Source organism: Pongo pygmaeus, chromosome X (assembly GCF_028885625.2).
Source record: "Pongo pygmaeus isolate AG05252 chromosome X, NHGRI_mPonPyg2-v2.0_pri, whole genome shotgun sequence".
Lineage (NCBI taxonomy): Eukaryota > Metazoa > Chordata > Mammalia > Primates > Hominidae > Pongo > Pongo pygmaeus.
In genome coordinates, this window is record NC_072396.2 from 19,308,463 (window position 1) to 19,326,188 (window position 17,726).

The 17,726-nt window shown below is 41.6% G+C and overlaps 1 protein-coding gene across 9 annotated transcripts in view; it reads left to right on the top strand.

The window, feature by feature from the left end:
• The window catches only part of PPEF1 (protein phosphatase with EF-hand domain 1), a 150,796-nt gene that overhangs the window by 119,032 nt on the left and 14,038 nt on the right, over positions 1–17,726 (top strand). For 8 of the 9 annotated variants that reach the window (XM_054472358.2, XM_063660913.1, XM_054472365.2 and 5 more), the window contains 2 exons: positions 7,738–7,923; positions 10,274–10,416. In XM_054472358.2, coding sequence (XP_054328333.1) covers positions 7,738–7,923; positions 10,274–10,416 — 329 coding nt within the window. The remainder of the gene's footprint in view (positions 1–7,737; positions 7,924–10,273; positions 10,417–17,726) is intronic. The other variant, XM_054472363.2, reaches the window with a different exon arrangement.

Here is a 17,726-nt window from a genome sequence, read left to right on the forward strand (position 1 = left end):
TTCTTTTTTTTGAGATGGAGTCTCACTCTGTCACCTAGGCTGGAGTGCAGTGGCGCAGTCTCAACTCATTGCAACCTCCGCCTCCTGGGTTTAAGCAATTCTCCTGTCTCAGCCTCCGGAGTAGCTGGGATTACAGGCACGTGCCACCACGCCCAGCTAATTTTTGTATTTTTAGTAGAGACTGAGTTTCACCATATTGGTCAGGCTGGTCTCAAACTCCTGACTTCAGATGATCCACCTGCCTTGGCATCCCAAAGTGCTGGGATTACAGGCATGAGCCACTGTGCCCGGCCCCAGAACTCTGTTTTTCAGTTTCTTAGATGGGAATGTTATGACCTCTTAGAAAGGTCTTTTGTAGACTTTTCTTCAGGTTTCCTGTTCTGAAAGAAATGAAATAAAATTATTGGAAATGGACTAATGCTTAATGATAAAAGTGTTCTTCCTGTAGATAGAATCATAACCATAATAAGTAGCTTTCGTTTTCAGATATAAACACACATACATGCATTTGCAATGTCACAAGTACACATAGACACGTGCCCACATGATGTTGGTTACGTCTGTAGCTGGGAAACATAGTTAAACAATTACCAAACAGTGTTGAATTTCTTACTTCCCTTCGGTAATTGTTAAAGAAACCTCTATCTCTTGATTTGGGACCCTTATACCTTGATTGCTGAAAATGTTGACTAAAATGTGATTTCTGGTGTAAAATACACCCTAATCAATGAGGAGAGAGAGAAGTGGGGAGAGAGACTGAGGGAGAAATGGAATTAATCATTGGCTGTGAGTCCAAAATATTTAAAAATCAAGTAAGCATGAGAGGCGTCTCATAGCAAGTAGGAAAGGATGCCTCCTTAAACCTTGACATCCAAATCCCAAAGACTGAAGGTTAGAACAAGCTCTTCTAGGATTATGGTGAATAAAGAAGATAATGTTAAAGAAATTGGAGCTGCACGCAAAGAAAATTGTGGCCTCTGGAAGCCTAGATGAGTTAGAGCCTTAAGAAGTGGGAGGGAGGAGACTGGGGCTCATTATTCATTATTCCATAACAGAGCCTCCCGCTCCCCAAACAATAGAGATACGGCATCTTGCAGACCCCACACACATGATCGGAGCTGACATTGGGTAAAATGGGCCAGAACCTCATTTCTGATGTTTGATCATTTTAGTTGTGCCCCTAATTTTCTTTCCTCAGTTCCTGGTACATAGTGGATAAACACACATATAAGTTATGCTAGAGCCGAAATTTCTAGATAAAAACAGAGCTCACAATTACTTTATTTCTTAATATCTATGAGCTATTTTGTATAAAGATCATATACTCTTTATTTTGTCTTGTAGTCATGGAAATTCATAATTCTTGGCAGAGTGCTATAGTTTAAATTTTCCCTTATGTTCACTGAGATGTGGGGATATATTTAATCAGAGTTAAGTCACTATACAGAGATGAATATGATACTCTTTAAAACAGACTTACAAAGAGACAGAGGCCAGAAAGCTTTCAAAAATAATTTTAATTATTTATAGCCTGAATGACTCCCCTCTCTTTATTCATTCATTTAACAGGTATTTATTGAGCACCTACTATGTGTCAGACACTGTTCTAGACTTCTGGGAAATGTCAATGACCAAATAAAGATCCGTTACCTTGCAGAGCTTACATTTTAGGGGGAGGAGTTAGATGATAAACAATACAATAATGAGTAAATGATATGATATCTTAAGTGATACGTTCTTTTTTATTATTATTATTTTTAGACGGAGTCCCGCTCTGTCACCCAGGCTGGAGTGCAGTGGTGCAATCTCGGCTCACTGCAAGCTCCGCCTCCTGGGCTCACACCATTCTCCTGCCTCAGCCTCCTAAGTAGCTGGGACTACAGGCGCCTGCCACCACGCCTGGATAATTTTTTTGTATTTTTAGTAGAGACGGGGTTTCACCATGTTAGCCAGGATGGTCTCGACCTCATGATCCGCCTGCCTCGGCCTCCCAAAGTGCTGGGATTACAAGTGTGAGCCACTGCGCCCAGCCTTAAGTGATAAGTTCTATGGGAAAAATAAAAACTAGAGCAGAGTTAAGGAGAACAGGAAAACTGGACTTGGGGACAAAATTGCAATTTTTTTTTTTTTTACTTTTGAGACAGGGTCTCACTCCTGTAGTCCAGGTGGGAGTGCACTAGTGCAATTACGGCTCATTGCAACCCTGACCACCTGGGCTCAAGTGATTCTCTCACCTCATTTTTTTATTTTTTATAGCGACGATGTCTCACTATATTGCCCAGACTGGTCTTGAACTCCTGGGCTTAAGCGATCCTTCTTCCTCTGCCTCAGAAAGTGCTGGGATTACAAGCATGAGCCACGGCGCCTGGCCAAAATTGCAATTTTAAATAACGTAGTCAGCAGCACTGAGGAGGCTCCCAAGAGGGAAATGACTTCATTGAGGTCTCTTGGCTGGTCAGGAATGATAGAGTAGGATTTGATCCTGAGGTTGACTTGAGTGTCCACGCTCTTTTTCTGAAGGGATAGATGAGAGTGACAGGCATTCTCAGGAAGGACGTGACCTACGTTAGTCAGCCCTTATTCAATGACGCCTAAAGGGTGGACAGGGAGCAGGAGGAAGGCATTTAAAGAAATCTAGGTACCTGGCTGGAAGGTTTGGGCTGAGCATGGCTGTTTTTTTTTTTTTTTTTTTTTGAGATGGAGTCTTGCTCTGTCGCCCAGGCTGGAGTGCAATGGTGCGATCTCGGCTCATTGCAGCCTCTGCCTCCCAGGGTGAAGCAATTCTCCTGCATCAGCCTCAAAGTAGCTGGGATTACAGGCGTCTGCCACCACGCCTGGCTAATTTTTGTATTTTTAGTAGAGGCAGGGTTTCACCATGTTGGCCATGCTAGTCTCGAACTCCTGACCTCGTTCATGATCCACCCACCTCGGCCTCCCAAAGTGCTGGAATTACAGGGGTGAGCCACCGTGTCCGGCCTGAGCATAGCTTTTAAAATGACATGGTCTAGGCCGGGTGTGGCGGCTCACTTTGGGAGGCCGAGGCAGGCAGATCACAAGGTCAGGAGTTCCAGACCAGCCTGACCATCGTGGTGAAACCCCGTCTCTACTAAAAATACAAAAATTAGCCGGGCGTGGTGGCACGCGCCTGTAATCCCAGCTACTCGGGAGACTGAGGCAGAATTGCTTGAACCTGGGAGGCGGGGGTTGCAGTGAGCTGAGATCACACCATTGCACTCCAGCCTGGGTGACGAGAGCAAAACTCTGTCTCAAAAAATAAATAAATTAATTAATTAAAAATGACATGGTCAAAAGCTGGAAGGGAGGATGTATAACTAAGGGAAAATATGAAAGAATAGTGAATCTATAGTATTAATGTTTTAGAAGAGACGCATTTAGATATACCTTTCAGAGCTATTAACTCTCCCTCGAAGCACACTTTTGGAGTCTGGATTACTTAGAGCTGCAGACATGCGCAAGGTGCTTCTTGAAGGATTTATTTTAGATTGAGGAGATTCAAAAGGCTGACACACAAATAGATTTTTGTTGACCAGGTCATATAAAAGCTGTAATTCAGTAAAACATTCCCATTTTTTTGTTTGAAATTTTTCAGGAAAGAATGTTGTAAAGAATTAATTAGTCTTTCATGCAGTGATCACCCCAAAGCTCCTGCATTTCAGAGGATAATGTGTGGAGATGAAAGAGATGGTTTCTACTGAGGAATTTGTTTCACCAACAAAGGGGCTTTTATGCAATTTTTTTGTGAGTTCTGGAATTAATCTTACGTTACCACTATGATCTGGGTAAACCTAGTCAAGTAAATGATTTCTAGACAGAAAAAAGAAATGCAGAACTCAGGGAATGGATTCTGAAGGACAAGCTCAGTTCTTAAAAACTGTTACCCCTTATGACTTAGATTCAAAGAAAAATGAGTGTTAGATATATCTTCCTCATTCCTTTGATGATGACTAGGGCCTGAATATGTTAAGTGATTTGCCCAAGGTGACTTAGGTAATTACTTGAAGTGCTAACTCGTTGGCCAGTGCTTATTCTAGTTCAACAGAGTTCCATCATATGTGCATTGAGTTTATGTAAATTTCAATTATTGCATATGGCAAAAAAGGAGAAAAATACTGGAAAATTTTATTTTCATATACTTTATCACATATATAAAATATCCATATTTATATAATATATATAAAACATTCACATATCCATATTATTATATAGAGTTGTATGCATACAATCATGTACAGTCAACCCTCCGTATGCACAGGTTCTGCATTGTGGACTCGACCAATAACAGATTGAAAATATTTGGAAAAAATATATATATATAACAATACAATATAATATAAATTTTAAAATATGGCATAACAACTATTTACATAGCACTTACGTTGTATTAGGTATTATAAGTAATCTAGAGATGATTTATAGTACAGGTACTCTTTGATTTATGATGGGTTTATCTGGACTTAATTCCATCATGTCAAGGAGCTTATTGAATGCTTGTTGCTTATACACCATTGTGAAGTTGAAAATCGTAAGTCAGAGACCATTTGTAGACAGGAAGATGGGTGTGGGTTATATGCAAATACTACGCCATTTTATACGAGGGACTTGAGCATCCACAGATTTTAGTATCCTGGATGTAGGAAGTGGTCCTGGAACCAATCCACCTTGGATACTGAGGGGCAACTATATATGTTAAGGGTAACTTAAGAGGTTTCCCAGGGGTAATTTTGGCTATAAATGATTTGCATCCCATGTAGAAATTGAAAGCTTAATCCCCTCCTAACAAAGCGCAACTCCTTGATTTCCATCTTTCCTCCATCATTATATTACAGGTCGAATTATGTCCCTAAACATGACGTCATGGTGTAAGAGCCAGATTTGACTCAGTTGAAAATGCAAGTGTTATTTTTGTCATAAACACCAGCAAAGTAAAGGGGTTCCATTATATTTATTCATAGAGTAGGGTTGTGCTGATGTTGGAATTCAGTGGGGAGAAAGGAGCCCTCTGGGCTGACTCTTCTTTGGGTGGTTTTAACTGTCACTTCAATCATCAAAAACTCTGCAGGTATCTGATGTGGGCCTGGTACAGGGTTTCTCTTCTCTAGTTCTGACCAGGTACTTATTCCAGGGTAGCTCTCCTGCCAGTTCTGCTCTTTTCACCTCACTTTTTCCTCACTTATTTCTAGCTCCTCTTCCATACCAAACCTATAAATGGGTGTACAATCATGTTTAGCAATTCCTGGTCCTCTTCTCCAGACCTGATTTGGACCCACTAGAATAACTGCCCAACTTCACATGCCTGCTTTTTCATGCACTCAAAAGAAACATGTGGAAAATATAGACTGTTAGAATCAGTCTGTTAGAATCTGAGATACTTTACAGGTCAACTGGTCCAAATGCCTGATTCTAAAGATCTCAAAAGTGAGACCCAGGGAGGATTTTCAAGGTTGTATAGCTTTAATGGCAGAGAGAGTTTTTCTCACTGCTTTCAGCTGTTATAGAAGTTTCAATAAAGAAACATTACAGGCCGGGCACAGTGGCTCACACCTGTAATCCCAACACTTTGGGAGGCCGAGGTGGGTGGATCACCGGAGGTCAGGGGTTCGAGACCAGCCTGGCCAACATGGTAAAACCCTGTCTCTACCAAAAATACCAAAAATTAGCCAGGTGTTGTGGCGGGCCCTTGTAATCCCAGCTACTCAGGAGGCTGAGGCAGGAGAACCACCTGAACCCAGGAGGCGGAGGTTGCAGTGAGCCGAGATCATGCCACTGTACTCCAGCCTGGGTGACAGAGCGAGACTCCATCACAAAAAAAAAAAAAAAAAAAAGAAAAGAAACATTACAGATAGATGAGAGCCACAAAGAGGGAGCCTCCAATCTTTATGAAAAATATTATTTTGTTTTATTTTGAGATGGTGTCTTGCTCTGTTGCCGAGGCCACAGTGCAGTGGCATGAACATGGCTCACTGCAGCCTCAACCTCCTGGGCTCCGGAATCCTCTCACTTCAGCCTCCCAAGTAGCTGGGAACACATTCCTGCACCACCACACCTGGCTAATTTTTATTTTTTAATTTTTTGTAGAGATGGAGTTTTGCCATGTTTACCCAGGCTGCTCTTGAACTCCTGGACCCAAGCAATCCTCCTGACTCAGCCTCCCAAAGTGCTGGGATTACAGGCATGAGCCACTGTGCCTGGCAGAAAAATGATTTTAAAAATTGGGATCTTTAGTCCTGGACATCATGTAACCTGAATTTGCCTCTCCTGCACCCCAAAGGAAATGTTATAATAATACAACACTTGTGGATTTAGAACACATTATGGAAACCAGTCATTTACTAAATGTATTGCGGAAACTGAGAATGTGCTTACCATCGAGGGGGGAAAAGTGAAGGAGATGCTTTAGGAGACGCCCTCAGATAAACAGGTTTCCACATTTGTGTTGGGAAACAGCAAGGGCTTCCTCAGGCTATGTGCTCAACAGGACAAAAACCTGGCCCAGAGCCACAGCAGAAGACCTATTTTATGTCTTTGAACATATTAAGACACACGTAATGTGTGGGCATTGTGAGGAGCTAATTTCTTCCCTGAATGTGACAGTGAAGTTCTTTTAAGAGAAAAGAACCTTGTAGATTCAACAGTTGTCAAACAATTGTGATGGAATTTTTAAAGTCAAAAAAAACAAAAAAAATGACAAGGGCTGATTCTTGGTTATTGTTATTGCTGTGTTGGTTATTCATGGAGGAGATGAATATGAAACAATGTTCTTTTTTCTTTTTATTTTTTGCCGAGACCAGCTTGGTAGGGGAGACCCTAACCCAGCGGCGCTAGAGGAATTAAAGACACACACACAGAAATATAGAGGTGTGAAGTGGGAAATCAGGGGTCTCACAGCCTTCAGAGCTGAGAGCCCCGAACAGAGATTTACCCACGTATTTATTAACAGCAAACCAGTCATTAGCATTGTTTCTATAGATATTAAATTAACTAAAAGTATCCCTTATGGGAAACGAAGGGATGGGCCAAATTAAAGGAATAGGTTGGGCTAGTTAACTGCAGCAGGAGCGTGTCGTTAAGGCACAGATCGCTCATGCTATTGTTTGTGGCTTAAGAATGCCTTTAAGCGGTTTTCTGCCCTGGGCAGGCCAGGTGTTCCTTGCCCTCATTCCTGTAAACCCACAACCTTCCAGCGTGGGCGTCATGGCCATCACGAACATGTCACAGTGCTGCAGAGATTTTGTTTATGGCTAGTTTTGGGGCCAGTTTATGGCCAGATTTTAGGGGGCCTGCTCCCAACAATTTTTTTTGAGACAGGGTCTCCGTCTGTCACCCAGGCTGGAGTTCAGTGGAGTGATCATGGCTCACTGCAGCCTCAACTTCCCAGGCTCAAGCGATCCTCCCATCTCAGCCTCCCTAGTAGCTGAGACTATAGGCATGCACCACCATGCCTGGCTAATTTTTGTATTTTTTGTAGAGATGAGATCTCACCATGTTGCCCAGGCTGGGCTTGAACTCCTGGCCTCAAGCAGTCCTCCCACCTCAGCCACCCAAAGTGCTGGGATCACAGGCATAAGCCACCACGCCAGGCCTGAAACAATTTTCAAGGAAGAATGAGAAGTAGTCTTTGGGATACCTTGGGTTAATATTTCTGACAAATAAGTTGGAATCTAGAAAGATATACTCTCACTTGTAAGTTACAGCGAAATCTGGTGTTGTTGTTCCAAGATTATTGATATTCTGTGGAGTGATCCCAGAGGCAAAAATGGCTGTTTTCCAAATACGGGCCGAGGAGGGGGCTGCTATTTTGGACCAGATGTTACTTCCAAGATTCTTAATAAATACCAGTTGAAGATGCTCATCAGGTCTCATGAATGTAAGCCCGAAGGTTATGAAATCTGTCATGATGGGAAGGTAAGCTAAAATTGTTGGTGACATTCCCATAAACATCCTTCCCCTAAGCACAGTCTTTTCTTCACGGAGTATGTCTGGCCTAGAAGCCCATGAGAAGATGTCTTCTCTAGTACCAAACAGAAACCAGAGAAGGCGAGCTTCATCTAGGTTGTTTGAAGGGGCCTCACTGTCCCTTATCCTAAAAGATATTTGGTTTATTTCCCTGATCTTCCCTAATCCCAGAAACAGAATTTTTTTTTTTTTTTTTTTTTTGAGACGGAGTCTCGCTGTGTCACCCAGGTTGGAGTGCAGTGGTGTGATCTCAGCTGACTGCAACCTCCGCCTCCCGGGTTCAAGTGATTCTCGTGCCTCAGCCACCCAAGTAGCTGGGATTACAGGTGTGCGCCACCACACCCAGCTAATTTTTGTATTTTTAGTAGAGACAGGGTTTCACCATGTTGGCCAGACTGGTCTCAAACTCCTGACCTCAGGTGATCCACCTGCCTCGGCCTCCCAAAGTGCTGGGATTACAGTCGTGAGCCACCGCGCCCGGCCCCAGAAACAGAAATTCTGATACATGGCACTAAGTAGACACACAGAAAGGCTGGGTTCTTTACTGCTTGTAAGGCAACTGTCCCATACAGTAGGGTTGAGAATGTCCTTTTCCTCACAGAGCGCATAAAAGGCAGCAGTGAATCCAGTTTGCTCTTGTACTTTTTACATGTTCCCTGTGCAGCGCCCAAAACACAAAACACACTTCCCTTCAGCTTCCTGAGTAGGTGACCTCCAGCAAGTTGCTCACTGTAGTCAGTTTAGCTGTAGCCAGCAAAACGGAGTGTGTTGTGTTCCTTCAGTGGTGTCTGATCAAAGGCTAAAAGAGGTGAGGACTGAGGAGCTGGTTTCTTGTCCCAGCTTGTTCTGGGATGCACCGTTTTCTTCCTTTTTTTTCTTTTTTCTTTTTTTGAGACAGAGTCTCGCTCTGTTGTCCAGGCTGGAGTGCAGTGGTGAGATCTTGGCTCACTGCAACCTTAGCCTCCCGAGTTCAAGCGATTCTCTTGCCTCATGCTCCCGAGAAGCTGGGATTACAGGCGCACGCCACTACGTCCAGCTAATTTTTGAACTTTTAGTAGAGACAAGGTTTCATGATGGCCAGGCTGGTCTCAAACTCCTGACCTCAGGTGATCCACCTGCCTCAGCCTCCCAAAGTCCTGGGATTATAGGCATTAGCCACCGCGCCTGGCCTGGAATGCACCTTTTTCTATAGTGAACGGCAATAAATGAAAATGGATACCAAGTTGTGTGGCATTTCCCTCTGTGTCAGCACTTTGTTTTTCTGACCTTTATTAATTCATTTTCAGCTCATACTAACATTGCAAGATGAGTAAGGCAAGTATTGTTTAGGGTTTCTTTGTAGTAAGAAAATAGATAGAAAAATAGATAGAAAACATCAGTGGCTTGTCTGAAGTGACATGCTCATCATGACAGAACGGGGCCTAAGCCAGGTTCCCTGTCACCCACAAATATTGTCCTCCTGACCGGGCACGGTGGCTCATGCCTGTAATCCCAGCACTTTGGGAGGCCAAGGCAGGTGGATCATGAGGTCAAGAGATAGAGACCTTCCTGGCCAACATGGTGAAACCCTGTCTCTACTAAAAATACAAAAATTAGCTGGGCGTGGTGGCACACACCTGTAGTACCAGCTACTCAGGAGGCTGAGGCAGGAGAATTCCTGGAACCCAGGAGGTGGAGGTTGCAGTGAGTTGAGATCGTGCCATTGCATTCCAGCATGGTGAGAGAGCGAGACTCCATCTTTAAAAAAAAAAAAAAAATTGTCCTCCCATATTCTACCACAGCCCAAGGCTAGTTCCTTCACAAGACAGTGGTCTTGGTCCCTTATTCTAGCCACTGCACCTCTGCCCTTAAAGCACTGACTTTCTGGGGCCCTGAACCCTCTAAATCACTCAGCTCCAAGCAGAAGAAAAAAACTGAAGTACCAGACAAATTTTGTTCTGAATGCTCAACTATTACAAGGCAAGAAAATAGGGGATTTATCCCCTTGGAAAAAGAATTTGCAAAATCAAACATTAAAGAGGATTCTGAGATTTAGCACTAAAATTGTACCCGGGATTGCAGGGCCATGCGCTGAGGACATTGACTGAGTGGCCAGGAGTTAGTGCTCCTGGGGACACTGGGTAGTAGCCTTGTTTTCCTCCGATGCAGTCATAGAAATCACATCAGACTTTGATGATTTACAGGGTTTATGAACTTTCTTTGATTTTTGCTTTTTAAGAATTGAGCTATTTCTGACCTTATTGAATGACCTTTTGAGAACTAATTTTACGTGAACCTGACCCTCTTTTTCTTTAACCAGGTTGTGACTATATTTTCTGCTTCTAATTATTATGAAGAAGGCAGCAATCGAGGAGCTTACATCAAACTATGTTCTGGTACAACTCCTCGATTTTTCCAGTACCAAGTAACTAAAGCAACGTGCTTTCAGCCTCTTCGCCAAAGGTGTGTATACTATACCGAGAGTGCTGAGCAGTGGTATCACGGACCCATTAGAACCAGTCCCACGTGACTAAGAGCAGCCACGTGAGTGAAGAGAGTCATTTATAGCTTACTCATTAGTATCAACAAAATGGAAATAGTTCCAGACACCAAGTGGTGAATGCACCCATATTTGAAACCAAAAGGAGCAATTTTAAATTCATACATCTTTTTAGATGGATAAAGCAGTCAGCCCTCAGAAACATAACTGAATGTAAAGAAAAGAAGATCCCCACACCCACTCAGTCCCCCAACCTACAACCTTCTCTGACCCACAAACAGCCCTATCTGGTCTTGCCCCTTTCTCTTCTCTATCCAGAAGTGTATGTGACAAATAGTTGAGTGTGTCTCTCCATGTGATGGCATTTGTAGCTTATACTCCTTTTCTCCCTTTAACATTATCTTTTTAAGTTTTTGTTTGTTTGTTTGTTTTTGTTTGTTTTTTGTTTTTTTGAGATGGAGTCTCGCTCTGTGGCCCAGGCTGGAGTGCAGTGGTGCGATCTCAGCTCCCTGCAACCTCTACCTCCCAGGTTCAAGCTGTTCTCCTGCCTCAGCCTCCCGAGTAGCTGAGATTACAAGGGCCCGCCACAACACCTGGCTAATATTTTGTATTTTTGGTAGAGACAGGGTTTCACCATGTTGGCCAGGCTGGTCTTGAACTCCTGACCTCATGTGATCTGCCTGCCTTGACCTCCCAAAGTACTGGGATTACAGGCGTGAGCCACTGCACCCGGTCTAAGATTTTTTACATTATAGAACTAACATGTTTGTTGTTAACAACTGAAAAAAAGCGAAGAATAAAGAAAATGTTAACAACTTCTCTCCCTTCTCAATTATCCTTTTCCCCAGAGGTAACTAAAACTAGCAGTTTAGAATGGCCCCTTCCACCATCTTCTTGCTCTTACAAAAATAGACAAGCATTTATTCAGTCATTGAATTAAAAAAAACCTTTGAATACCTACCATGTGTCAGATACTGTTCTAGGCATATATAATACAAGATAGGCTGAAGTCCCCTCATCAAACACATACCTCAGTGTGAAGAGAAAGACGATAAACAATGTACATACTTTTTTTTTTTTTTTTAAAGAAAGAGTCTTGCTCTGTTGCCCAGGCTGGAGTGCGGAGACACGATCTTGGCTCGCTGCAACCTCCACCTCCTGGGTTCAAGTGATTCTCCTGTCTCAGCCTCCCGAGTAGCTGGGACTACGAGCATGGCCCACCACGCTGGGCTAATTTTTGTATTTTTAGTAGAGACGGGGTTTCACCTTGTTGGCCAAGCTGGTATTGAACTCCTGACCTCAGGTGATTTGCCTGCCTCGGCCTCCCAAAGTGCTGAGATTACAGGTGTGAGCCACCACGCCCAGCCTGTACATACCTTTTTTTTTTTTTGAGATGGAGTCTTGCTCTGTTGCCAGGCTGGAGTGCAGTGGCGTGATCTCAGCTCACTGCAACCTCTGCCTCTTGGGTTCAAGCAATTCTCCTGCCTCAGCCTCCCAAGTAGCTGGGACTACAGGTGCATGCCACCACACCCAGCTAATTTTTGTTTTTTTAGTAGAGATGGGGTTTCACCATGTTGGCTAGGATGGTCTCGATCTCTTGACCTTGTGATCCGCCCGCCTCAGCCTCCCAAAGTGCTGGGATTACAGTAGTGAGCCACCACGCCCGGCCGTACGTATATTTTTTTAAGAAAGATAGAATCACACTGCACACTGTATTCTGCAACTGAATTTTTCCCCTAAAAATTTTATCGTGAACATCACCCCAAGTTAGTAAAGATAGACCTAACTCATTCTTTTTAGTACATACATATTATTCTGTAGTATACATGTACCATAACAGTTATGGAGCAACTAAATCTTATCCAACTGATAGACATCCAGATTGGTTCCAGGATTCTGCATTTAAAAACAATGCTATAACTAGCATTCCTATATATAAGGAACTCATACGACTCAACAGCAAAAACAAACAAACAAAAAAAAAAACAAGTAATCCAATTTAAAAAATAGGCAAAGGATCTGAATAGACATTTTCCCAAAGACATACAAATGGCCAACAGGTATACGAAAAGATGCTCAATGTCACTAATTATCAGGGAAATGCAAAGCACAACCACAATGAGATAGATACCATCTCTCACCGGTTAGAATGGCTGTTATCAAAAAGACAAAACGTAAGTGTTGACCAGGGTGTGTAGAAAAGGGAACGCTTGTACTCTGTTGATAGGAATATGGATTAGTACAGCCATTATAGAAAACAGCGTAGAAGTTCCTCATAACATTAAAAATAGAAGTACCATATGATCCAGCAATCCCACTACTGGGTATATATCCAAAGGAAATGAAATCAGTATCTTGAAGAGATATTTGCATTCCCATGCTTAGTGTGGCATTATTCCCAATAGTCAAGATATGGTAACAACCCAAGTGTCTATCAAGACAGAAAAAGAAAATGTGACTGATATACGTGTGTGGATTTATATATTATATATAGAGAGATATATCACATTATATCTATCTATCTATCTATCTATCTATCTATCTATCTATCTATCTGTCTATCTATCTATCTAGTAATTCCTTGATATTTGCAGGGAATTGGTTCCAGGAGCCCTCTCGGATACCCAAATCCCTGGATGCTCAAGTCCCTTATATAAAATAGCATGGTATTTGCATAAAACCTATGCACATCCTTCCATATACTTTAAGTCATCTCTAAATTACTTATAATACCGAATGCACTGTAAATACTATGTCAATAGTTGTTATACTGTATTGTTTAGGGAATAATGACAAGAAAAAGTCTGTACATGTTAAGTACAGGCACAACCATCTGTTTAAAAAAAAATAAATTCGGCCAAGCGCAGTGGCTCACGCTTGTAGTCCCAGCACTTTGGGAGGCCGAGGCGGGAGGATCATTTGAGCTCAGGAGTTCGTGACTAGCTGGGCAACATGGTGAAACCCCATCTCTACATAAAATACAAAAATTAGCTGGAGGTGATGGCGCACACCTGTAATCCCAGCTACTCTGGAGGCTGAGGCAGGAGAATCACTTGAGCCTGGGAGGTCAAGGCTGCAGTGGGCCAAGATTGCACCACTGCACTCCAGGTTGGGCAATAAAGTGAGACCCTGTCTCAAAAAAAAAAAAAAATCCACTGAAGGGAAACCCATGCATACAGAGGGCTGATTATACATGCACAATGGAATATTATTCCAACATAAAAAAGAAATCCTGACATTATGACAACATGGATAAACCTGGAGGGCATTTTGCTAAGTGAAATAAGTCAGACAAATACTGTATGACATCACTTATATGTGGAATCTAAAAAAGCTAAACTCATAGAAACAGAGAGTAGTATGGTGGTTGCCAGGGGCTGAGAGGTGGAGGATATCTGGAGATACAGGTATATCAAATCATCACATTATATACCTTAAATATATACAATTTTATTTGCCAGTTATAAATATGTTATAGTTTTATGTCAATAAAGCTGGAAAAAATCCTGTGTGTGTGTGTGTGTGTGTGTGTGTGTGTGTGTGTAGACATATATCCATAAGTTTTAGTGGCTTTTTTAATGTAAGATTTTACAATGTGGAATTTATGGAATTTATATGTTTAAAATTTTAATAGCTACTTCAAAAGGGTTATAACATTGGACAATCTGAAAAACAACATACCATATTTATTTATAATTCCATTATAATTTTTGGATTTTTACCTTTGTTTAGAAAATTTCTCTTTCTCTGTCTCTCTCTGCACACACACACACACACACACACACACAAATTCTCAAATTTAACAGCTACATTGAGATGTAATTTACATACCACAAAGTTTACCCATTTACAATTCAATGACAGTACGTTTACAGAGTTTTGCAACTATCACCATTATCTAACTTTTGAACATTTTTGCCATCCTAAAAAGAAAACTCATACCCACTGAGCAGTCATTTCTCAGTCACCTCCTCCCATCACAGCCCTAGGCAACCACTAATCTATTTTCTGTCTCTATGGATTTGCCTATTCTGGGCATTTCATATAAATGAGATCACACAATATGTGGTCTTTTGTGGCTGGCTTCTTTCACTCAGCACAATGTTTTTGAGATCATTCATGTTGTATTCTATATCAGTACTTCATTCCTTCTTATGGGTGAATAATATTCCATTGTATGGATAGACCACATTTTGTTTATCCGTTCATGAGTTGATAGATATTTAGGGTGTTTCCACTTGTTGGCTATTATAAACAATGGTGTTACGAACATTCATGGGCAAGTTTTTGTGTGTACGTGTTTCATTTCTCTTGAGTAAATACTTAGTAATGGAATTGCTGGGTTATATGGTAACTCTATGTTTAACATTTTGAGGAACTCGCAAACTTTTTTCCCAAGAGGCTAACCAGTTTACCATTTCCACCATCAGTGTGTGAGGATTCCAAGTTTTCTACATCATTGTCAACTCTTGTTATGATCTCTTTTTATTTTTTTTTTTTTTTGAGACAGAGTTTCACTCTTGTTGCCCTAGGCTGGAGTGCAGTGGCACAGTCTTGGCTCACTGCAACCTCCACCTCCTGGGTTAAAGTGACTCTCCTGCCTCAGTCTCCCGAGTAGCTGGGACTACAGGCATGCGCCACCATGCCCAGCTAATTTGTGTATGTTTAGTAGAGACGGGGTTTCTCCATGTTGGCCAGGCTGGTCTCAAACTCCTGACCTCAGGTGATTTGCCCGCCTCGGCCTCCCAAAGTGCTGGGATTACAGGTGTGAGCCACCACGCCCAACTTGATCTCTCTTTTTTGTTATTGTTCTCTTTTGGTGTGAGGTAGAATCTCATTGTAGTGTTGCGTTGTATTTCCCTAATGATTAATGATGTTGAGCATCTTTCCATGTGCTTATTGGACATTTGTACATCTTCTTTAGAAATATTATATTTCAGGTTCATTTTCCATTTTTAATTATCACTCTTTATTTTTGCATTGCAAGAGTTCTTTATTCTATATACACATCACTTATTCAGTATATATATATATTTTTTGAGACAGGGTCTCACTTTGTTGCCCAGGCAAAGGCAATCATGGCTCACTGTAGCCTTGGCCTGCGGGGCTAAATTGATCCTCCTGCCTCAGCCTCTGAAGTAGCTGGGGCTACAGGCACAAGCCAGCACACTTGGCTAATTTTTGTATTTTTGATGAGACAGGATTTCACCATGTTGCCCAGGCTGATCTTGAACTCCTGGGCTCAAGAGATCCACCTGCTTCAGCTTCCCAAAGTGCTGGGATTACAGGTGTGAGCCACCATGACTGGCCACTTGTTCAATATTTGATTTGCAAACATTCTCTCCCATTCTGTGGGATGTCTTATCCCTTTCTCTGTGGTATTATTTGTAGTGCAAACATTTTTCATTTTGATGAAATCCAATTGATGTGCTTTTTTGGTGTTGTATCCAAGAAGGCATTGCCTAACTCAGAGTCATAAGGATTCATTCCTATGTTCTCTTCTAAGAATTTTATAGGTTTAGCTCCTACATTTAGGTTTCTGATCCATTTTGAGTTAATTTTTGTGTATGGTGTGAAGGAAGGGTTCAGCTTTATTCTTTTACATGTGGATATCCAGTTGTCCCAGAGCCATGACTCAAAGACTGTTCTTTCCTTCTTGGCACTCTTGTCAAAAATCAGTTGACCATAATGTAAGGGTTTGTTTCTGGCCTTTAAATTGTATTCTATTTGTCTATGTCTATGTCTATCCTAATGCTAGTACCACACTGTCCTAATTATTGTAACTTTACAAACTTACTACAGTTTTAAAACTGGTAAATGTGAGTTGAACTTTGCACTTCTTTTTAAAGATTGTTTTGGCTATTTTGGGTCCCTTGCATTTTCATGTAAATTTCAGAATCAGCTTGTCAATTTGCAAAAATAACAGCTGAGAATTTGATAGGGATTATGTTGAGTCTGTAGATCAATTTGAAGGCTATTATCATTTTAACAATATTAAGTTGTCCAATCTATGAACGTGAAATATTGTTCTATTTAAATCTTCTTTAATTTCCTCCAATAATATTTTGAACTTTTCAGTGTACAAGTCTAGGACTTATTTTGCTAAATTCATTTCTAAATATTTTATTCCTTTTGCTGCTATAGTAAATGGAATTGTTTTTCTTTTCTTTCCTTTTCTCTTTTTTTGGAGACAGGGTCTCACTCAGTCACCCAGGCTGGAGTGCAGTGATGTGATCATAGCTCACTGTACCCTCAAATTCCTGGGCCTTACATCAAAATTAGCGTGCACCACCACACCCGGCTAATGTTTTCAATTTTCTGTAGAGACAGGTCGCACTATGTTGCCTAGGCTGGGTCTCGAACTCCTGGGCTCAAGTGATCCTCCAGTCTTGGCTTCCCAAAGTGCTGGGATTACAGATGTGAGCCACCGCACCTGGCCTGTTTTCTTAATTATATTTTTAGATTCTTGATTTCTAGTGTATAGAAATACAATTGATTGGCTGGGCGCGGTGGCTCATGCCTGTAATCCTAGCATTTTGAGAGGCTGAAGCGGGTGGATCACGAGGTCAGGAGATCAAGACCAGCCTGGCCAATGTGGTGAAACCCTGTCTCTACTAAAAATACAAAAATTATCTGGGTGTGGTGGCACATGCCTGTAGTCCCAGCTACTGGGGAGGCTGAGGCAGAAGAATGGCTTGAACCCGGGAGGCGGAGGTTGCAGTGAGCCGAGATCACGCCACTGCACTCCAGCCTGGGCCACAGAGCAAGACTCCGTCTCAAAAAAAAAAAAAAAAAAACACACAATTGATTTTTGGATATTGATCTTGTACAATCTTGATTAACTTGTTTGTTAGTTTTAATCTTTTTCTAGTAGAGTCCTTGAGATTTTCTATATCCTAGATCATTTTACTTCTTTTCCAATCTGGATCCCTTGTATTTATTTTTCTTGTATAATCATCCTGGTTTTATTTTTCTTGTATAATCATCCTGGCTAAAACCTCCAGTACAGTGTTGGATAAAACTGGTGAGGGCAGATATACTTGTCTTATTTCTGATCTTAAAGGAATGCATTCACTCTTCGATAATTAAGTATGATGTTAGCTGTGTATTTTTGTAGATGCCTCTCATCAAGTGGAAGAAGTTCCTTTCTATGCCTAGTTTGGTTAGTGTTTTTATCATGAAAGAGTGTTGAATTTCATCATATAAATTTTTCTGCACGCATTGAGATGATCATGTGATTTTTGTGATTTTTTAAAATTCCAACTTTTATTTT